Source organism: Stomoxys calcitrans, chromosome 1 (genome assembly GCF_963082655.1).
Source record: "Stomoxys calcitrans chromosome 1, idStoCalc2.1, whole genome shotgun sequence".
NCBI lineage: Eukaryota > Metazoa > Arthropoda > Insecta > Diptera > Muscidae > Stomoxys > Stomoxys calcitrans.
The window spans coordinates 188,542,669-188,567,438 of NC_081552.1; the positions used below are offsets into that span (position 1 = coordinate 188,542,669).

General features: G+C 39.9%; 1 protein-coding gene across 5 annotated transcripts in view; it reads left to right on the forward strand.

Annotated features, from left to right (window-relative positions):
- The window catches only part of LOC106090824 (sensory neuron membrane protein 2), a 572,456-nt gene that overhangs the window by 540,243 nt on the left and 7,443 nt on the right, over nucleotides 1-24,770 (forward strand). For all 5 annotated transcript variants that reach the window (XM_059360182.1, XM_059360183.1, XM_013257153.2 and 2 more), the window contains one exon: nucleotides 23,833-23,951. In XM_059360182.1, the coding sequence (XP_059216165.1) occupies nucleotides 23,833-23,951 (119 nt within the window). The remainder of the gene's footprint in view (nucleotides 1-23,832; nucleotides 23,952-24,770) is intronic.

A 24,770-nucleotide genomic window follows, 5' to 3' on the forward strand; every position in this document is an offset into this window, starting at 1 on the left:
TTTAGTAAATTTGCTGTGGAGGCAACAAATATTGTTAGGTGCAAACATTTTTTTGCATAGTTTGGGGGGACATATGGAATAAAAAAAAACAGTAAGGAAGGGCAAATGTCGGGCGGTGCTGACTGTATAATACCCTATACCTACCCTTCAAGTACAATGTGGGAACTATATCCAATTCTGAACCAATTTTGATGGACCTCGGCGAGCAAATATGTTCAAACTGTAATAACTACGGTTGACAAACGACAACATTATTTCAAATTACCCGAAATCTATCGGTCATATATATGGGAGCTATATATCTAATTATGAACCGACTTTGAGCAAACTTCTCAGATAATGTGGTAGACGTAGAAGAAAGCGTTGTGCAAAATTTTGACAAGATTGGTCAAACAATGCGCTGGCAGTGGCTCTTGGAGTGAAAATATGGCGATATACATATATGACAGCTATATTTAAATCTGGGCCGATTTCTATGAAATTCATCAGTAATATCGAGAGTCATACCAAAATCCTTCCTGCAAAATTTCGAGAAAATCGGTAAAAAAAAAGGAAAACTTTATTGCAATATTTCTCAAAATCGAACGAACATATATATAGGAGCTATACCTAAATCTGAACCGATTTCAATCAAACTTCTCAGATACTGTGGTAGTCGTCGAAAAAAGTGTTTTTTCAAAATTTTGGCAAGATGGGTCAATAAATGCACTTGCTGTGACTCTAGAAGTAAAAATCGGGCGATATTTATATATATGAGAGCTATATCTAAATCTGAACCGATTTCCATGAAATTCACTAATTCAACCGATTTCCATGAAATTCACTAAATTCAGTAATGTCGAGAGTCGTAAAAAAATTCTTCCTGCCAAATTTCGAGACAATCGGTTAACAAATGGCCATTTTATTGCATTATTACTGAAAATCGGGCAAACATATATATGGGAACTATATCGAAATCTGAACCGATTTCGAGCAAACTTCTCAGATACTGTGACAGTCGTCGAGGAAAGCGTTGCGAAGTTTTGGGAAGATTGCTCAAAAAATGCGCTTGCAGTGGCTCTAGGAGTGGAAATTCTGCGATATATCTATATGAGAGCTATATCTAAATCTGAAACGATTTCTATGAAATTCACCATTAATGTCGAGAGTCATAGAAAATCCTTCCTGCCAAATTTCGAGAGAATCGGTTAACAAATGATCATTTTATTGCATTATTACTGAAAATCGGACGAACATATATATGAGACCTATATCCAAATCTGAACCGATTTTTTCCAATTTCAATAGGCTTTGTCTCTGGACCGAAAAACATGCCTGTACCAAATTTGAAGACGATCGAATGAAAACTGCGACATGTACTTTGTACACAAATTAACATGGACAGACGGACATAGCTAAATCGAATCAGAAAGTGATTCTGAGTTGATCGGTATACTTATCAATGGGTCTATCTCTGTTACAAACAAATTCACTAAGTTATAATAACCTGTAGCACAATAGTGGTGTAGGGTCCAAGACCTTAAATCGAGAGATCGGTCTATATGGCAGCTATATCCAAATCTGGACCGATTTGGGCCAAATTGCAAAAAGATGTCGACGGGTCTAACACAACTCACTGTCCCAAATTTCGACGACATAGGAAAACAAATGGACCTTTTAAGGACCCAAAACCTTAAATTGGGAGATCGGTCTATATAGCAGCTATATCCAAATCTAGACCGATCTGGACCAAACTGAAGAAGAATGTCGATGGGCCTAACACAATTCACTGTCCCAAATTTCAGCAAAATCGGACAATAAATGCGCCTTTTATGGGCCCAAGACCTTCAATCGAGAGATCGGTCTATATGACAGCTATATCCAAATCTGGACCGATCGGGGCCAAATTTAAGAAGGATATCGACTGGCCTATCACAACACACTGTCCCTAATTTCAGCAAAATCGGATAATAAATGTGGCTTTTATGGACCTAAGACCCTAAATCGGCGGATCGGAGGCAACCTAGGGCCTTGCACACCATCTCGCTAACACTCTCATCTCTAACCATTTTAAATTTCAAAGATATATCTTTACCCGTTCTCACACGGCATATTTTTTACCAGTTTTTTTTTCGATTTTATCCCACTGCGCGAGTGGTGTTCTGGCACTTATACAGACATCTTCCGGAAGATCCTACGCCATGGAAGTTGGCGGGTAGAAGTGGTCGGGGACTAAATCCGTCTTAGACGGAAGTTGTTCGCTTCAGTAGGCAACACAATATCCCTTTGGTTACTCCTGTCTCCTTCAATCCATTAACTGTAAGCCCAAAATACCTAGCTCTTTTTATACCCCCCACCATGGGAAAGGGGGTATATTCAATTAGTCATTCCGTTTGCAACAATTCGATATAACTATTTCCGACCTTACAAAGTACGTATATTTCGGGTCGTCGTAAAATTCTAAGACCAATTAACTATGCCCGAGTGGCTGTCAGTCTGTTGTGTTCACTCTATAGCCCACAAAAATTGAGATATTGGGTTGAAATTTTGCACAGATCCGTATTCCTGTAATACGCAGGTTAAGTTCCTGAACGGGGCAAATCGGATAATATTTGCATATAGCTGCCATATAGACCGATGTTCTGATTTAGGGCCTTGAGTTAATATAAGACGCATTTATTTTCCGGTTTCGCTGCAATTTTGAACAGTGAGTTGTACTAGAGCCCCCGATATCTAAACCGAATATGGGTCATATTTACATATAAGTACCATATAAACCAATCCTCGGATTAAGGGTCTTAAGCCCATAAGTCTCATTTATTACCCGATTTCACAGAAATTTGTAACAGTGAGTTGCAGTTGGGCACCGGATATGTCTCCGGAATATCTTTTAGATCGGACCATATTTGGATATAGCTGCCATATAGACCAATCTGCGGATTCAAAAGCGCATTACAGCCGTACTTATCACTCAATTTCTCTGAAATTTCGATGAGTGAGTTGAACAAGGCCACCCGATATCCAGAGCATCCAGAACAGAGTATGGTCCATATCAGAACACATTTGAATTTAAGTGTCATATAGACCGATCTGCAGATTAATAGTCTTTAGAACATAAAAGGTGCATTTATTACCCCATGGATCGGGTCCTTAGAAACTGGATAAACCATATGCTAAAGAACAAGTAGATAAATTGTGGGCCAATTGACATAAGTATAAGGGAGAAAGTGCCACAGGGCACGCCACATGGGGGCCTTTTATCGCCACTCCTATGGCTGACCACCATAAATAACCTATTACGGATGCTAACTGGGGAGGGATTTGAACTCGTCTGCTACCCAGACGATGTTATAATACTTCTTAGGGATAAGGAGCCGAACAAGTTATGCAGAAACGCCGAAAGGTTTCTGCAGATGACATACGACTGGGCTAGACCTAGGGGTCTTAATGTTAACCCAGAAAAGACTGAAATCTGCTTCTTCACGACGAAGACAAAGGTGGGCCAATTTAATGCACCACGTTTCCTCAATAGAATGATTTCGATATCTGACAAGGTCAAATACTTCGGAGTGATCTTGAACAGGAAACTGATTGGAAGTTTTGCATTCAGTTTAAAAATCAGCTATTCTGGGTGCCGGGCCACAAAGATATCAAAGGAAATGGTAGAGCGGACTAGCTTGCGAGACTATGAACTACCTTACACATTCTAGGGGAACTGAAATCTGTGGGTATGTCTTTAGCGGTAGAATCAGGCGAAGGGCAATCACTTTGCTGTCGTTGGCTAGAACAGACGTCTCAGTCGTAGTGTCCGTCATGACAGGTCACTGTCTGATAAGAAAATATCATGACAGACTGAAGGTTGCCAGTAACGCCATAACATCGAATAAGAGGAGACTATAGAACGGTTGCTGTGTGTGTGTTCCACACTGGCAGTCAGAAGGAGTTTCACTTTAGGTTCTCATTTCTTTGAGAACTTGGCTGATTTTGCGTATGTGAAAGCCTAGCTAGAATCAGGGGTGGTATTTACACCCAATCCCGTCAAGGCAAGTTATGCGACACCAAAGGCCTACAGACCTATAGACACACATTCAGTAGCGTACTGAGATGTTGGGCACTATGCACACGGCACGTAGGCTCGAAATAGGGCCTGACTCCGAGGATAGTCTAATGGCTCTACAGGAGCATGGTTAAACCAATTCTTACATACGCCTCAGTACTTTGGTGGACTGCTATGGAGAAAAAGTGCAACATAAGGACAATACAACAGGTGAAGAGAAGATGTTGTCGTGTCATAGGCGGAGCGAGGAGTACCACGCCCACTGGGGCACTGGAGGCTATTCTAGATATCCGTATGAGGCAGCCATTGCGGCTATGAGACTTGAGGCGATGGGAGAATGTATTGAGGATCGGAGCAGCTCATACCATCGCGGTATAATTGAGGCGACGATAGGAAACCTGGAAGGAAGGGAGGAGGTTTCCGATCGGATCGGAGGCACTGCTGCCAGCGGCACAGTCTTGGACTGACAGAACCCTATTATTGTCGTCCGGAAGATCATGTTACACGGATGGATCAAGGCTAGAGGACGGAGTGAGCCTGGGGATCTACATTGAGAACCCAAGGACTGAGATCTGTTTTAGACTGTCGGATAATACTTTCCTGCAGGCGGAGATCAGAGCGATCACGGAATGCGTGAGGTGGTGTTGCACTAACGCTAGGACGAGCAATAACAACCAGAAGGGGTAAGGTCAGGAACAGTCTTGCAGTGTAAGAAGAAGATTAACGCCTTCTCCGAGGATGGCAAAATCCGCATCGTTTGGGTGCCGGGCCATAACGGAGTAAGGGTAAATGAAAGGGCAGACGATTTGGCGGTGTAGGCCAGAGGACTGCCGTCAATAAACTTGGTTAACCCGAAGCATTTCGGGTCGACGCAGTCCGAGTTAAAGCATGTAACACTGTGGATCAGCGAAACAGTCGGTAGGACGGCGAAAATCGGAAAATCGGCGGTGATCCAGATCGTGAAAGGACGAGGCTATTACCGATAGGAAGTAAAAAGGAGGTCAGTATAGCTTTCGGTATCGTAACGGAACACATAGGACTACGAACTCATTTATGCAAAATCGATGCAGTAAGTGTGGGGAAGATAATGAGACGTTCGAGCATTTGTCATTTCCCGGCTTTCGCGGCTTAAAGACACCGGTACTTTCGTGGGGACATAAAACCAGACATGAATAAACTTTGAGGAGTGGTAGGGAAAACAATTAAGGATTTTGTAAGTAGCACGGAATTCCTAACATAAAATATTCTTTTTCAAAATTACGTTTTAGTTTTAGAGCGCACAACAAGCCGATTACTGGCTTAGGTGTATGTTCCCAGCGGCATGTATGTCCATAGCGGATTAATATACTCAATCTCTTTTCAACCTAACCTAACCTATGTGTTTTGCAGTACCCGAACTGATCAACAAATTTTCGTAAATCGCAAACTTGTACTGAATATTTGTCACATTTGAAGACATCAAAACTCAAATAAACCGTAAAACAAATAGCAACAAATTCTTGGGATCCCTCCATATGTTTCAGTAACAAAATTTGCATAGAAAGATCATTATGGCATTGGCTTACTACCTTCATGGGAAACCTATTTTATAATAAAATATGAGAACCAGATATACCAAATTTTAATATGAATATAATTCGTTAATTATGATATTGATACGCATAAACATTTATTTATGTATAAAAAAAAGTCGAAATAACATAAAACATCTGGTAATTTGGAATGAATATGCAATATTATCCGTAGAATTTATAATTAAAGTCACATTATTTTGTATTCAATTTCACTGGAACAGGATTATCTTTTAAAATATTAGCGCTTTAAATAAAAAAAAAATGGGCTTACTGTTAACCTCACAACCGGGCAGTACCTTTAAGAAACTTGAAAATGCTATATCATTCTTGTTCCAGTACAAATCATTAGCAAATTATTAAGTAAACAAGTCATAGATTATTAGGTTATTAGATTCGACTTGATTTTTTATGGAAAAATTCGTCGAATTTGCTATGGAAATGTTATTACCAATTTTGTTTACAGAAAAGCATTAAAAAAAACTTTTTTTCATATAAAATTTTACCAATAACATATGATGTCCAAAATTGATTTTTATGAACATTTCATCAAATTTTTTATAATTTGAAGAAATATTATTTCTATCTTGGCGCATAGATTATGTGCCGCTTTGACGCCTGTTTGCAATCCTGATAAATTGATAAGCGGCGGTTTTCGTAAATGAGTTGGTATTGGGTTTAGATACGGGGATATTGGGTTCGTACGAGAGGTTATAGTCTGTCTCTATTGTGGCATCACAATCGATAATAATGATCCAAGTACTAATCTATCCCATCACTTATGCTGGCAAAATTTGTGAGGTCTTCAACCACCTTAATCTTCATAGATATCTTATTGAGAACAAGTAAAAAGGCATTAAGTTAGGCCGGGCCGAACTTTGGATACCCACCACCCCGAGTATATATGTAAGCTCCCTTTCGTCACAATCCGATGAAAATTGGATAACTTATGCACCCAAATTCGGCACGGACATTGAGTGGTCAATAAAAATCACTGTTGAAGTGTGAATTTCAAATTTTAACAAAATCGGGGAATAAATAAAGCTTTTATGAGCTCCAGACCCTTAACCAGCATATCGGTCTATATGACAACTATATCTAAATTTGGGTCGGACAGCGGGTGGCCTAAAACTATATCTAAATATAGTCCGATCCAAACCATATTTGAGGTGGACGTCGGGAAACTTTAAACTACTCACTGATTCAAATTTCTGAAAAATCAGGAAATAAATAGGGCTTTTATGGGCTTCAGACCCTTTATCAGGAGATTGGTCTATATGACAGCTATATCTAAATATAGTCCGATCTGAACCATATTTAGGTTCGAAGCTGAGAGGCCTAAAACTACTCACTGTTTCAAATTTCAGCGAAATTGGGCAATAAATAAATCTTTTATGGGCTTCAGACCCTTTATCGGCAGATCGGTCTATATGGCAGTTATATCTAAATATAGTCCGATCTGAACCATACTTAGGTCAGATGTCGGGAGGCTTAAAAAAACCCACTGTTTCAAATTTCAGCGAAATTGGGCAATAAATAAATCTTTTATGGGCTTCAGACCCTTTATGGGCAGATCGGTCTATAGGGCAATTATATCTAAATATAGTCCGATCTGAACCATATTTGGGTCAGATGTCGGTAGGCTTAAAATAACCCACTTTTTCAAATTTCAGCGAAATTGGGCAATAAATAAATCTTTTATGGGCTTCAGACCCTTTATCGGCAGATTGGTCTATATGGCAGTTATATGTATTTAAATATAGTCCGATCTAAACCATATTCCGGTCAGATGTCGGGAAACTTAAAAATACTTAATGTTTAAAATTTCAGCAAAATCGGATGAAAAACTAAATTTTTACGGGCATTTGACCCTCTATCGGAAAATCGGTCTAAATATCCAAATATGGTCCTATTTGGCCCGTTCAAAAACTTAACCAGCGTGCATCAAAAAGACGTATCTGTGCCAAATTTCAGCTCAATATCTAAATTTTTTAAGCCTGCAAAGTGATTACAACAGACGGACGAACAGACGGATAGACGGACAAACGGATAGACGGACAGACACACGGACCCTCCCCCTTAACCTAACTTTCAAAAACTCCAGATCTCGGAAATGGGTGGTGCGATATAGGCGTGCTTGCTTTTTTTTGGTAACCTACAAACAAAAATTTGGTATCCAAATTTCGGATGGGGTACCTAGGGGCGGCGTCCAACCCCCAAAACCCACCAAAAATATATATACACCAATCACGACAATATGGGACTCAAATGAAAGGTATTTTAGATTAGAAAACGTATCTGATATCCAATTGTCGGACTAAGTGTTTGGGGGACCACCCCAACCCTCAAAACACCCCTAAATCGGACATATTTATCGACCACGGCAATATGGGACTCAAATGAAGGGTATTTGCGAGTAAAATACTAATCTGATATCCAAATATGGGACCAAATTTCTAGGGGTCCACCCCTTCCCCAAAATACCCCCCAAACAGGACTTATTTACTGATCGGGACAATATGGGACTCAAATAAAAGGTATTTAAATGTTGAATATAAATCTGATATCCAAATGTGAGACCAAGTGTATGGGGGGCCGCTCCTCCCAAAAACAACCCCCAAAGAGTTTACTACAATAGCAATACGGGGCTCAAATGAAAGGTTTTTGGGAGTAAAGCACGAATCTGATATCAATATTCGGGAAAAGGTGTGTATGGGGCCAACCCACCCCCATAACACCAACCATATAGGACGTATTTGGTAAACCATTCCAATATGGGGCGGAATAAGAAGTATTTTAGAGTAGAACACGAATCATATATATATTTTCAGGGCCAAGTCACTGAACGGCCGACCCATTCCCCCAAAACCGGTCACGTTTACCGACTACGGAAATATGGGGCTTAAATGAAAGGTATTTGGGAGTAGACCACGAATCTGATATCAACATTCGGGACCAACTCCCGAGGAGACGTCCCACCCCCGTAATAAATAGAACGTATTTGCTCACCATGGCAATTTTGTTGGTCTTAAAGGGAGTGGATCTCGATAGTTTTTAGGGCCCATACCCTAAACCGGACATATTTGCTGAGGGGTTTAAATGAAAGGTATTTGAGATTAGAAAACGAATTTGATATCCAATTTTGAGGCCAAATAAATGATATTTGAGAGTAGAGCACGTTGCTGATATATTTTCAGGGCTAAGTGTTTTGGGGGACCACCAAACTCCCCAAAACACCCCGAAATCGGGCATATTTATCAACCACGTCAATGTGGGGCTCAAATGAAAGGTATTGGGGGTCTATCCCTTCCCTAAAACACCCCACAAGCAACAATTATTTACTGACCATCGCAATATGGGGCTCAAATTAAGGTATTTGGGAGTAGAATACGAATCTGATATCCAAATGTGGGACCATGTATTTGGGGCACTGCCCCTTTCCCAAAACACCCCCCAAAGAGTACAAGTTTTGGGGCCAAATGTTTGAGGACGCCTCATCCCATAAACTCCCCTTAAACCAATGACAATATGGGGTTTAAATAAATGATATTTGAGAGAAGTGCACGATGCAGATATTTTTTCTGCGCCAAGAGTCTAAGGGACCACCTTACCCCCGAAAACACCCATAAATCGGACATCATGACAATATCGAGCTGAAATAAAGACTTTTAATAATGGGGTATATCTACCACCTGGACGTTAATGACCCTAAACACAGCGACCGAATTCATAGACCAGTAAAGATCATATAGGATTCAGATAAAAGCAAAGCTCTTTACTTGTCGAAAATAAATTTTCAAAGGACAAGTTTGGTCCATATAAAGTAAAAGAAGGGCAGGGGAGCGGGCCCAGCTAGTAAGAAATAAAAATAGAATTAACGATGTATCAATTTTATCAAAGAACGAACAGTTCCCCACCATAAAACAGTTTCTTATACAAATAAATGTATATAATTCGATTTAGATTTAGTCTATTTAAAAACCAAGTAAGAGCGTGCTAAGTTCGGCCGGACCGAATCTTATATACCCTCCACCATAGATAGCATTTGCGCGGTATCTTTTTTTAGGCAAACAAAGAATAGGGAATAGGAACTGTTATGCTATTGGAGCTTTTTTAAGTTATAGGCCGATTCGGACCATAAATGAATTGAATGCTGAACGTTGAAGAAATCATTGTGTAATATTACAGTCCATTCGGGTAGGAATTGCGCCATGTAGGGGCTCAAACAGAAAAATCGGGAGATCGGTTTATATGGGAGCTGTATCATGCTATAGATTGATTCAGACCATATTGAGCATGCATGTTGAAGGTAATGGGAGAAGCCGTTGTACAAAATCACTGCCAAATCGGATGAGAATTGCGCCCTCTAGAGGCTCAAGAAGTCAATATCCCAGACCGGTTTATATGGCAGCTATATCAGGTTGTGAACCGATTTGAAGCATACTTAGCACAGTTGTTGGAAGTGATACCAATAGCGCCCTTTAAAGACTCAAGAAGTCAAGACCCAAGATCGGTTTATATGGCGGCTATATCAAAACATGGACCGATTTGGCTCATTTACATTCCCAACCGACCTGCATCAATAAAAAGTATTTGTGCAAAATTTCAAGCGCCTAGCTTTACTCCTTCGAAAGTTAGCGTGCTTTCGACAGGGAGACGGATATGGCGAGACCGACTTAAAATGTTATGACGATCAAGAATATATATACTTTATGGGATCTTAGATGAATACTTCGAGGTGTTACAAACAGAATGACGAAATTAGTATACCCCCATCCTATAGTGGGGGGTATAAAAACGAAATTGTAATACATGAAGTTTATGGCATTTGCATGTACGAAATACGTATATGAGAAAAAAAGAATACCTAAAACTTTGGGGTCTATATAACCTTCCTGAGTTGGGACCCTTACAATTAATCTTAACTAAATAATCTTCTCTAAAAGGAGTTGTGGCACAATGATATTCGATATCGCCTATTTGAAGGTGATCCCTTACTATTAAGCTAAAACTTGAATCATACAGCATTAATCGATGTAAGAGAAGTCTTCCACACTCTTCCTTAATGGGATATTCGTGGGAAAATTTGCATTTGAACTAGGTTTGTTTAGCTTTCATCGTAACCTCTTCTAACTTCAGCTATTCTGCACGAGTCGAAAATGCTAATTCCCACTTAAAATGATTTTCTGCACGTGCACCCACAACACTTGAGATCTGTATGAACACCCTCGCATCTTGTGTTACAATTCAATAGCGATGATACTTAGAATCAAAACGAGAATCTATGGTCAATAACTCGTCGGTCCAAAACAATAAGTACCCACTTAAGTGATCCATCATGGAACATCATTTAGTTGCTTTAAATAAAACATTCAATTCTCAAGAGCTGTGGAATAGTGAGTCAAGCCTCTGGACGGGCATGGTTTAATGAGATGACTGACCGTAGTCACACGAGCGGGCAGACAGACAGACGGACAGATAGATGATACGCAACAATCAGAAACACGTTTGGAACGTGTACACCATCAATCAATCATTAATGGAGAAGCCAGCTTGGAGCCATAGCCAAATAGAGCCAAGACATGAAAGACGCTACAATTGTTGGCGGTTTTTGTTTGTATTGAGTTTGGTTATGTTGTACTCGTACCTCTGATTCCCCGAAGCGCAAGATGGGCTTCATTTGCATTGTTTGTTCTTTATATTCTTTGGCGCAGCCTCACAATGGCATTACGACCACCATGTCTTCCTGCCTCTCTCTTCATCTCCAATGAGAGTGTAAATAAATGAATTTGTTAACATTATTGTCGGCGTTCACGGAGAAGAGGGGCTATTTGATTAACATTTTGGCACTTTGAGACAAAAAGAATCGAAGTTTGGTTAAAATGAAATTGAAAGTATTTACTTTTAATTGTTCAACGTGAGCTGATATTACGAGTAATGTTTTTGTTTGTTTTAGCGCGTTTGAATCGAATATTCGATTTAAAAGTCATGGAAAATAATATTGATCACAATTAGGGTTCGGATTGTCTGCTAATTCGAAATTTCTTTGTACAATATTTGACAAATTCAGTGATATTTTGCAGCAAAATATAGCTTTTCGATGTCCTCCATTGATTGATTATCTGCTGACAAAAATAAATTTTATTGCAAAATACCATCCCATTTTTTAAACGCAAATTTTAAATTTTGAATAAAAATCTAAACTCTAATTGTAATACAACACATTATTTTATTTTTAAGCGAAATTGTCAAAAACAAGTAGAAAGGGGTTAAGTTCGACCGGGCCGAACTTTGGATACCCACCACCTCGGGTATAAATGTAAACCACCTTTTGTCATAAACCGATGAAAAATGCATAATTTATGCCCCTAAAGCAGCTTTATCGAAATATGGTCCGGTTTGGACCAAACTCGACACGGATATTGAGAGGTCTAAAAAATACAATTCATTGTCCAATTTTGTAAAACAAAATATTGGTCTTTTTGGTAGCCATATCCAAATATAGACCGATCTGAACCATATATGACCCGGATGTCAAAAGACCTAACATAAGTCACTGTCAAATTTTAGCGATATCAGATTATAAATGTGCCTTTTATAGGGCCAAGACTTTAAATCGAGAGATCGGTCTATGTGGCAGCTTTATCCAAATCTGATCCAATCTGGGCCAAATTGAAGAGGGATGTTGAAAGGCCTAACACAACTCACTGTCCCAAATTTCGGCGAAAATGGACAATAAATGCGCTTTTTATGGTCTATATGGCAGCTAAATCCAAATCTGGACCGATCTGGGCGAAATTGAAGAAGAATGTCGACTGGCCTAACACAACTCACTGTCCTAAATTTTGGCAAAATCGAACATAAAGTGCGCCTTTTATAGGGCCAAGACTTTAAATCGAGAGATCGGTCTATATGGCAGCTATATCCAAATCTATATGCAAATTGAAGAGGGATGTTGAAAGGCCTAACACAACTCACTGTCCCAAATTTCGGCGAAAATGGACAATAAATGCGCTTTTTATGGTCTATATGGCAGCTAAATCCAAATCTGGACCGATCTGGGCGAAATTGAAGAAGAATGTCGACTGGCCTTACACAACTCACTGTCCTAAATTTTGGCAAAATCGAACATAAAGTGCGCCTTTTATAGGGCCAAGACTTTAAATCGAGAGATCGGTCTATATGGCAGCTATATCCAAATCTATATGCAAATTGAAGAGGGATGCTGAAAGGCCTAACACAACTCACTGTCCCAAATTTCGGCGAAAACGGACAATAAATGCGCCTATTATGGGCCCAATACCTTAAATCGAGAGATCGGTCTATATGGCAGCTATATCCAAATCTGGACCGACCTGTGCGAAATTGAAGAAAATGTCGACTGGCCTAACACAACTCACTGTTCTAAATTTTGGCAAAATCTAACAAAAAGTGCGCCTTTTATAAGGCCAAGACTTTAAATCGAGAGATCGGTATATATGGCAGCTATATCCAAATCTGAACCAATCTGGGCCCAATTGGAGAGGGATGTTGAAAGGCCTAATGTCGGCGAAAACGGACAATAAATGTGCCTATTATGAGCCCAATACCTTAAATCGAGAGATCGGCCTATATGACAGCTATAGCCAAATCTGTGGACCAATCTGTGCCATATTGCAAAAGTATGTCGAGGGTTTAACTCAACTCACTGTCTCAAATTTTGGCAAAATCGGACAATAATACGCCGTTTATGGACCCAAGACCTTAAATCCAGAGATCTGTCCAAATCTGGACCGATTGAACAAGGATGTCGAAGAGCCTAACAGAACTCACTGTGCCAAATTTTAGAAAAATCGAATAATAAATGAGGCTTTTATGGGCCTAAAACCCTAAATCGGCGGATAGGTCTATTTGGGGGCTCCATCAAGATATAGTCCGATATAGCCCATCTTCGAACTTAACCTGCTTATGGACAAAAAATGAATATGTGCAAAGTTTCAGCACAATATCTCCATTTTTGAAGACTAGATGGTCTTAGATGTTATATACATTATGGGGTCGGAAATGGATATTTCGATGTGTTGCAAACGGAATGACAAAATTAATATACCCCCATCCTTCGGTGGTGGGTTAAAAATAAGCCAACCTATTCGAACCGTTAAGTGGAGCGGACGTGTTTCTTATTCGCTCCGTCACCGCTTAATAGGCGCTTATTTCACACGCAAATTTCTCAAGCACTCCGGATAGATTCAGCATCATTACCCTTTGATGAAATTTTGAAAACGTATTTCGGTGTCTAATAAAACAACTCGTGCTAAATTTTATAAAGATCGGTCCAAAATTGTGGCTACTACAGCCTTAAAGGGCCATATCGGATGAAAGATTTACATTGGAGCTATATCTAAATCTGAACCGATTTTTGGGAAATTTTTCACACGTAATGGTACATCAAAAAAAACACCTCACACTTAAACCTGTAACGATCGGCCCAAAACTGTGGCATATACTGCCTTAAAAATTCCATATGGGATTCAAGATGTATATGGGAGCCAGGAACGTAGCCAGGATTTTATTTTGGGGGGTGCCCCACCCCACATTTTTTCAAAATCGAAATATTGCCAAAATTCGTCTGTTACTGTGAATAGTTAAAGATGCTTCAAATCTTTTTTTGGAAAAATTTGGTCGCTACTGAGTGCAGGAACTGATCCATCGGCGATAACATTTGGCCATTAAGGCGGAGCCAAATTGTGTACGATCCTAATCTTTCAAATCCTTCAGCTTCAGTATTTTGATGAAATTTTTTCTTTTGCGCTCTTTTTAATTTGCTCTCAAACTAGTTTTATGATTTCCAAAAATTATTGTATGTGTCGATCAATTGACCAATTTTCAATCTCAAGAAGTCATATCGGAAGATCGGTTTATATGGGAGCTATATCATGTTCTTGACCGATTTGTACCGTACTGAGCACAGTTGTTGGAAGCCATAACAGAACACCATGTGTAAAATTTTAGCTAAATCGGATAAAAATTGAGGATTCCAGGAGCTCAAGAAATCAGATCGCTTTATGTGGGAGCTTTATCAGGTTATAGCTATATCAGGAGACCGATAAGAACCGTACTTGCCACAGTTGTTCGAAGTTATGACAGACCAACTATGTGCAAAACTTCAGCCAAATCGGACAAAAATTGCGGCTTCCAGGTGTTCAAGAAGTCAAATCGGGAGATCAGTTTATATGGGAGATATATCTGAATCTGGACCAATATGGCCCATTTGCAATCCCCAACGACCTACACTAATATAAAATATCTGTGCAAAATTTCAACGCTCTAGACGTTCAATGTCGTGATTTCGACAGACGGACAAACATGAACAGTTCGACTCAGAACATCGAGACGATCAAGAATATATATACTTCAAGGGGTCCCAGATCAATATTTCGAGGTGTTACAAACGGAATGACTAGATAAGTATACCACCATCCTATGGTGGTGGGTATAAAAATCGGAAATACGAAGATATTTCACGTTATTGCGGTTTTAATTATACTCACCACCGAAGGATGGGGGTATATTCATTTTGTCATTCCGTTTGCAACACATCGAAACATCTGTTTGCAACCCTATAAAGTATATATATTCCTGATCATCGTAAAAATCTAAGACGATCTATCCATGTCCGTCCGTCTGTCTGTTGAAATCATGCTACACTCTTTAAAAAAAGAGATATAGATTCTTTTTTTGCCCACAGGCAGGTTATGTTCGAAAATGGGCTATATCGGACTATATCTTGATATAGCCCCATATAAACCGATCTAAGGTCTTCGCCCCATAAAATACACATTTGATATCCGATTTTGTTGAAATTTGAGACAGTGAGTTGTGTTAGGCCACTCAACATCCTTCTTCAATTTGGCCCCGGCCGGTCCAGATTTGGATATAATTGCCATGTAGACCGATCTCTCGAATTAAGGTCTTGGGCCCATAAAAGGCGCATTTATTGTCCGATCTGCCGATTTAAAATTTTGGGCATATAAATGACCGCTTTTATTGGCCAATTTCGCCGAAATTTGGGACAGTTTTAATTTAACCCATATCGGTCCAGTTTTGGATATAGCTGCCAATTAGGCCGATCTCTCGATTTAAAGTCTTGGCCCATAAAAGACGCATTTATTAACCGATTTCGCTGAAATTTTACACAGTGACTTATGTTAGGCTTTTCGACATCCGTATCCTAAATGGTACGGATCGGTCTATATTCGGATATAGCTGCCAACAAGAAAAATATTTTGTTCTACAAAATTGAACAGTGACTTGTATTTATTAGGCCACTCAATGTCCGTGCCGAGTTTTGTTAAGCTATATCCAAATCAGTACCGATCTGGGCAAATTAAAGAAGAAGAATGTCGATGGGCCTAACAAAACTCATTGTGCCAAATTTCGTCGAAATCGGGCAATAAATGCGACTTTTATGGGCCCAAGACCTTAAATCGAGAGATCGGTCTATATGACAGCTATATCCAAATCTGGACCGATCTGTGCCATATTGCAGAAAGATGTCGAGGGGCCTAACACAACTCACTGATCATAATTTTGACAAAATCGGACAATAAATGCGCCTTTTATAGGCCCATGACCTTAAATCGGAAGATCGGTCTATATGGCAACAATATCCAAATCTAAACCGATCTGAACCAAATTAAAGGAGGATGTCGACTGGCCTAACACAATTCAATGTCCCAAATTTCAGCAAAATCAGATTATAAATGTGGCTTTTATGGGCGGATCGGTCTATATGGGGGCTATATCGATATATAGTCCGATATAGCCCATCTTTGAACTTAACTGCTTATGGACAAAAAAAATCTGTCCAAAGTTTCAGCTAAATATCGCTATTTTTAAAGACTGTAGCGTGATTTCAACAGACAGACGGACGGACATGGCTAGATCGTATTAGATTTTTACGCTGATCTAGACAAAATATACTTTATAGGGTCGGAAATGGATATTTCGATGTGTTGCAAGCGGAATGACAAAATGAATATACCCCCATCTTGCAGTGGTGGGTATAAAAAGTCATTCAAATAACTTGATAAATGCGATCCATGGTGGAGGGTCTCTAAGATTCGGCCCGGCCGAACTTAGCACGCTTTTACTTGTTACTTGTTTTACAACCTGCTCTATGTGTTGTGTAGGGTAATGTTTATTCGGTTTCGAACTACTTCTCTAGCAGGTTTTTTTCGCGAGCCATTAATGTCTGTAGGAATGTTACCGAAAAAATACATTTTCTTTGGCGGTTCACAAATATTTGGTAACATATAACCAAGCTTCCTAATAAACATTAATAATGAAATAACAACACATTAATTGGAATTATTATAAGATGACCGCAGTTTAAACATTAGATCAAATGATAAAAATATTTGAACAGTTCTCAAGTTGTTTCTGAGGCGGAAATAACTTTATTACCGACAATAGAAATATGCCTACGTGTGCAACTGAAGTGAAATAACAAAAAAGTGGCGGAAAGTTTAAAAAAGAAGAATAAATTCCAATATGCGTTGGCAAAACCAATATTCACACAAAAAAGATGTTTATGTATTAAAAAAAAGTGTGCTAGCTAATTTTTTTTTTCTTATTTGGCAATATGGTCTTCAAACAGACACCATAAATTAGAAATTTTGCAACTGCAAATTTCCTTACAAGCATTCCATTAAGGAACAAGATACTTCTCACATATCCATGGATTCTATCCGATTCACACTTAAGCTCTTTGAAAGGAATCACCTTTTCATACCCACCAACATAGAATGGGGGGGGTAAACTAATCTAGTCATTCCGTTTCGAACACCTCAAAAATTGATCTGCAAGCCCATAAAATATATATTTTCCTGATTGTCTTGATAGTCTTAGTCGATCAAGCCATGTCCGTCAGTATGTCTGAATGTGCAAACCACGATAGCGGTCGAACCTGTAAAACTAGCAGCTCGAAATTTTGCACAGATATTTCTTATTGATGTAGACGTTGGGTATTGCAAATGGACCATGTGGATTCAGACACGGATATTGCTCCCATATATAGTAGTCCCTTCACTTGACTTCTTGAGTCACAATTGAGCCGAAGTTTTGGCGGTATTGCTTTTTTGCGACTTTCAACAGTCGTGCCAAGTATGGTTGAAATCGGTCTATAACCTGATATACCTCCCATATGAACCGATCTCCCGATTTGACATCTTGAGCACCTGAAAGCCGCAGTTGTTTACCGATTTGTCTGAAATTTTTCACACAGTGATTTAATACGACTTCTAACAATCGTGCCAAGTATGGTTCAAATCGGTGTATAACCTGATAACCTCCCATATAAAACGATCGCCCTATTTCACATCTTGGCCCCCGGAAGCCGCACTTGTTTACCGATTTGCCTGAAATTTTGCACATATGGTTCTGTCATAATTTCCAAAAGCAATGTATCTTATCGGTCTATAACCTGGTATGGCTCCCATGTAAACCGAATCCAAGTAGCCTTCTACAGCCCCTGGAAGCTTAAAATGTTGGCTGATTTGGCAGAAATTTGGTAATTTGGTAATGGGTTCCTAAAATTCGGACCGGCCGAACTTAGCACGTTTTTACTTGCTATAGCCCAGTCCTCTTTATAAAGAAGTTTATACATAGCTTAATACCTCTCAAATGGCGCCAGCATTAAATGAATTTTTCTAATATTCTCGCACCCTAGGCTTTATTTGTTCTAGGCGTACATGCTAACAGATATGGTATGGGTGTAGTATGCCATGGTGTGTATGCGGTATGCGCCCATACTATACCATACCACCACTACACCCATACCATAAATGCTTATCTCTGCGCCACGGTGGCCTCCAGATAAGAAAAAATAAAATGAAAGTTGTTACCTAGCTGTTGTTATAGCAGTGTGTTGTACACTGAGGCGGCAGCCCTTGCCGATGAAGGACTTCATCGTGTCAATCCGGAATTGTTGTTCCCTAGTCCAACCTGCAATGAACAACCTGAAAAATGTTGCAGCTTTGGATTTGTGCAATGTAATACCAGTATACTCGTACAAATAAAACATGGGTCCACCCTACAAATGTCCTTACAAGGTCTCCGTCTTGTGAACACTAAATGTCCTTCTGGCCAGGAACCATGAGTGTGTGGAGGAATAATTCGTGGACTAAGTATTCCTGAATTTAAACTACTCAAGAGTACGGGGAATGAGACCCGGCACGGCATAACTATGAACACCACAAAGGTTGGAACCTAAGAGTTTCGATCTGTGTGGTAGTCACAAGTTGCGAATAGTGGGAGGCTTCGCACATGGAATAGCTACTACTGCATTCACGGACAATCCGCGGTGTCGAGTGCAGAGTCTCAGTGAGAGTTATGCGGCACTTGCAAAAATATTGAGTGCCTATGATGCTCGATATGACAAAGCGAGATTTTTTGGCGCCTTTAAATAACAACGGCGAATGGAAGACACAGAACACGTATTCCTTTGTATCGGAGGATATAAGCGGATAAGGATATGCGACTGGAAAGTGTTGGATAACCACAGCTTTTCTGATCACCGTTATATTTGGTTCAGCCTTTGCAAAAAGACTGTAGAAGTGGTCCCTCGCTAAACAGAAGAAATGCAGATTGCGATAAATTTCGGTACACATTCTGCACGACTATGCCTTCTAGACCAGTAAAGAAAGGAATGGTCAAGCGGATCACTAAGACTCAGTTGTGTCAGCATGTCCTAGAGCCAAGCCAAGGCGCAAACAGCATGTAAGGGCCCAGAACAGGTTCGAATCTTGGCGAGACCATCAGAAAAAATTTTCAGCGGAGGTTTTCCCCTCCTAATGCTGGTAATATTTGTGAGGTACTATGCCATGTAAAAACTTCTTTCGCAAGAGGTGGCGCTTTGCGGCACTCTGTTCGGACTCGGCTATAACAAGGAGGCCCTTATCATTGAGCTTAAACTTCAATCAGACTGCACTCATTGATATGTGAGAAGTTTGGCCCTGTTCCTTAGACGAATGTTCATGGGCAAGTTTTGCAATTTTACTCGTTGTTACACATTTCCCGGGAAACTCTCCAACGGATAACGTGGCGCCAGAAGAGTTTGTCACAGGTATACATTCGTCCGGTTGTGTCTGAGTCCAATATCCTTTGGGTGATAAAAAGTTTCGACTCCTTTAAGTCGTCAAGCCCTGATGATGTATCACCGCTTCAATTACAAGCTGTTTGATAGACTAGTTCCTTTGCTTAGGGATATACACTCTGCTTGTATCAGTCACGAGGGACACGAAGGTCATTTTCATTCCGAAAGCAGGAAAACCTTGTCCTATTAGTCTATCATCCTTTATGCAGAAGACTCTTGAGAGGTTGACAGAAACATATCTTAGGGCAAAGATCCCTGGAGATCGCCTGTCGCGGCATGCAACATGCATATAGTAAAGGCAAATCCAATGAAACAGTTCTTCACGGCCTAGTCGGATACATAGGGGGTTCTCTCGCCGTCAAGGAATATACAATGGTAGCATTTCTTGACATTAAAGGTGCTTTCAATAACGTAAAACCGACCTCAATCATGAAGGAGTTGAAGTTTCTAGGCATCAATTCTACCGTAAGAAAGTTTATTAATACCTTACTTACTAAAAGATGCATTACGGCAGGCTTGGGATCTGTGGATCTAAAAAGATGGGTCAGCAGAGGAACTCCTCAAGCAGGTGTACTGTCTCCTCTACTACGTAATATAGCCATTAACAACATATTATTGTCTCTGGAAGAAAAAGGTGTAAAAGTGGTCGCGTATGCTGATGACGTGGCAATTGCGGTTAGGGGAAAGTTTCCACAGCACTCTAAGAGATATACTTCAGGAAGCTCTACGTGCAACAGCGAACTGGGCTACCGAAAGTGGTCTAGGTATAAATCCTTGCAAGACAGATGTAGTTCTTTCCAGCAGGGGATACAAGTTGCCTACAGTGGCACCTATCTTCTTGGTAGGAGAGAATGTTCCATTTACAGAAAGCGGAAAATACCAGGGTGATTTGTTGGACAAAAATTTAACTTCAAATCCAACATTTTGGAAAGGGCAAAAAAGCAAATTTTGCCCTATACACCTGCAAGAGGAACATTGGCAAAAGTTGGGGATTCAGACCGCGCGTCATGCTTTGGGTATATACTGCAGTTGTCAGACCTATAATCTGTAATCTGGTGGACGGCGCTTAAAAAATTCACCTACTGTCCAATACTTAGCCGGAAACAAAGGATAGCTTGTTTGTGCTTCACAGCCGTACTGAGGACTACACCATCTGATGCACTGAATTATATGCTACACCTAATGCCTCTGGACATTGTGGATAGACAAATCGATGCGACCACTACTGTGAGGCTAAGGGAACTCTCTTTTTGGTCATGTGGCGGCTGCGGGCCTTATGTTATCCTTGACACAATGCCTAATGTTCTAGGCATTGTGGATTAAATATTGCTTGAGCCGCAATAACTGCCCAAGACTATTGCATATCTCTCAACTAGATGGCCGCACAGTTCACTTTTCACCTGTTCTCGGTGCAGGTTTACAGAGCTATCCCAAGGCACTGTAAAGCGGACGAGCTTGCGAGACTAGGAACTTCATAAACATCCAGGGGAACTGGAATCCGTGGGTATGCCTCTAGCGACATGTAAGCTAGGTTTTGAGGATCAGGCCCGAAGAGCAACGTATGGTTAGAAAAGTTCACAAGGGACGGTTGTGAACACTCTAAAATTATGTGACCCAAAGTAGTCATAACGGAACACCATGTAAATTTCAGCCAAATCGGATGAAAATTGCGGCTTCCAGGTGCTCAAGAAGTCAAATCGGGAGATCGGTTTATATGGGATCTATATTACAGATTTAAACCGTAATGGGCGCAGTTGGTGGATATCGAAATAGAACACTGTGTGCAAAATTTCAGCCAAATCGGACAAAAATTGCGGCTTCCAGGAAGTCAAATCGAGAGATCGGTTTATATGAAAGCTATATCAGGTTATAAACCGATTTCGATCGTACCTGGCTCTGTTGTTGGGAGTCATAACTATGTGCGAAATTTCAGCCAAATCGGATGAAAATTGGGGCTTTCAGGAGCTCAGGAAGTAAAATCTGGAGATCGGTTTATATGGCAGCTATGTCCGGTTCTTGACCGTTTTAAACCGTACTTGGCACAGTTGTTGGAAGTCCTAACGGAACACTACGTACAACATTTCAGCCATATCGAACAAAAATTGCGGCTTCCAGGGGCTCAAGAAGCCAAATCGTGAGATCGGTTTATATGGAAGCTATATCAGGTTCTTTACCGATTTGGACCGTAATTGACACAGTCGTTGAAAGTCGTTTCTGAAAATTAGGGTAAGGGGTAGGGTCAGCCCCCCCTTCAGATATTAAAAAAATTAGGACCCTATTTTCACCACGGGGTCATTATGCACCATCTGTGAAAATTTCAAGAAAATCGGTTTAGCCGTTTCTGAGTCTATAAGGAACACGCAAACAAACAAAAACCAAACACAAATTGATTCTTATACCCTCCACCATAAGATGGGGGGTATACTAATTTCGTCATTCTGTTTGTAACTACTCGAAATATTCGTCTGAGACCACATTAAGTATATAAAGGGTGATTTTTTTGAGGTTAGGATTTTCATGCATTAGTATTTGACAGATCACGTGGGATTTCAGACATGGTGTCAAAGAGAAAGATGCTCAGTATGCTTTGACATTTCATCATGAATAGACTTACTAACGAGCAACGCTTGCAAATCATTGAATTTTATTACCAAAATCAGTGTTCGGTTCGAAATGTGTTCATTCACCGTAACGTTGCGTCCAACAGCATCTTTGAAAAAATACGGTCCAATGATTCCACCAGCGTACAAACCACACCAAACAGTGCATTTTTCGGGATGCATGGGCAGTTCTTGAACGGCTTCTGGTTGCTCTTCACTCCAAATGCGGCAATTTTGCTTATTTACGTAGCCATTCAACCAGAAATGAGCCTCATCGCTGAACAAAATTTGTCAAAATTTGAACACATTTCGAACCGAACACTGATTTTGGTAATAAAATTCAATGATTTGCAAGCGTTGCTCGTTAGTAAGTCTATTCATGATGAAATGTCAAAGCATACTGAGCATCTTTCTCTTTGACACCATGTCTGAAATCCCACGTGATCTGTCAAATACTAATGCATGAAAATCCTAACCTCAAAAAAATCACCCTTTATATATAGAGCCATGTCCGTCCGTCTCTCTGTCGAAAGCACGCAAACTTCCGAAAGAGTAAAGCTATCCGCATGAAATATTGCACAAATACTTCTTATTAGTGTAGGTCGGTTGGTAATGTAAATGGGCTATATCGGTCCATGTTTTTATATAGGTGCCATATAAACCGATCTTGGGTCTTGACTTCTTGAGCCTCTAGAGTTTGCAATTCTTATCCGATTGGAATGAAATTTTGCACGACGTGTTTTGTTATGATATCCAACAACTGTGCCGAGTATGGTTCAAATCGGTTCATAACCTGATATAGCTGCCATATAAGCCCCCAAAGGGCGCAATTCTTATTCGTATTGGCTGACATTTTACACAGGTCTCCAACAAATGCGATCTATGGGGGAGGGTATATAAGATTCGGCCCGGCCGAACATAGCACGCTTTTACTTGTTATATATAAGATGGGGTCTTGGACGAATTTTTCGAGATGTTACAAACGAAATGACTAGTTTAGTGTACCCGCATCCTATGGTGGCGGGTATAAAAAGACCAAATAAACTTCAAAATGTGCACAATTTTTCTTAGATCACAAATCTGTGCTTTGCAGAACCATTTTGTTGCTTTGATTTCGTCATCATCAAATTTAGTAAGTTATTGCATTTACTTGTACTTTCATTTCTTTGATGGCATTCAGCCATGCATTTATTCGTAAGAGTTGTTCTCTTAAGAATAAATGCATGGCTGAATGAAAGTAGTAAAATTTATACTAAAGGTTTATTTGTTTATCACGTTTTTTCTTTTATTTTGTTGTAGAATCATTTAAATGACCGTTTTATTGAGTATCAAATCGTTGTATTTTTAATTAAATCAAAAATTCCAGTTAGGTGTAGCGAACCCCCCTGTCTGCCAACCTGCCATCTTCTATTTTTACACAAAGCCATATTGCAAAAAAGTTATTATTATTTAACTTGTTTTAATTAATTTAAAAAATTTTTTCTATTCCAGATGCACCCGTTATTTTGACTTTACCACATATGCTGGGAGCCTCCAATGAATACACAAAAACCATAAAAGGTCTAAAACCTGATGCCAAAATACACCAGACATTCGTCGATGTGCAATATGTATGTATTCTAACTTATGAATGATTTTATTCCTAACACCTTTTCTGGATAAGGCTCGTAACTTGCCATTTTAAATAGATTGTCATAGCTCTTTAAATTAGTATTGACATGTCCCTGATGTATCATAGTTAAAAATAACAAGTAAGAAGGCGTTAAGTTCGGCCGGGCCGAACTTTGGATACCCACCACCTCGGGTATATATGTGAACCACATTTCGTCAAAATCCAGTGAAAAACGCATACCTTATGCCCCATAGCAGCACTATAGATATCATCCGATTTAGACCAAATGCTTATAAATACAAGTCATTTTTCAGCCGAGAGATCGGTCTATATGGCAGCTATATCCAAATCTGGACCAATCTGAGCCAAATTGAAGACAAATATCGAAGGGCCCAACACAAGTCATTGTCCCAAATTTCGGCGACATCGAACAATAAATGCGCCTTTTATGGGCCCAAAACCTTAAATCGAGAGATCGTTCTATATGGCAGCTATATCCAAATCTGAACCGATCATGACCAAATAGAAGAAAGATGTCGAAGGGCCTAAGGCAAATCACTGTGCCAAATTTCAGTAAAATCGCATAAGAAATGTGGCTTTTATGGGCCTAAGACCCTAAATCGGCGGATCGGTCTATATGGCAGCTATATCCAAATTTGGACCGATCTGGACCAAATTGACGAAGAATGTCGAAGGGCTCAACGCAACTCACTGTCCCAAATTTCAGTAAAATTGGATAATAAATGTGGCTTTAATGGGACTAAGACCCTAAATCGGAGGATCGGTCTATATGGCAGCTATATCCAAATTTGAACCG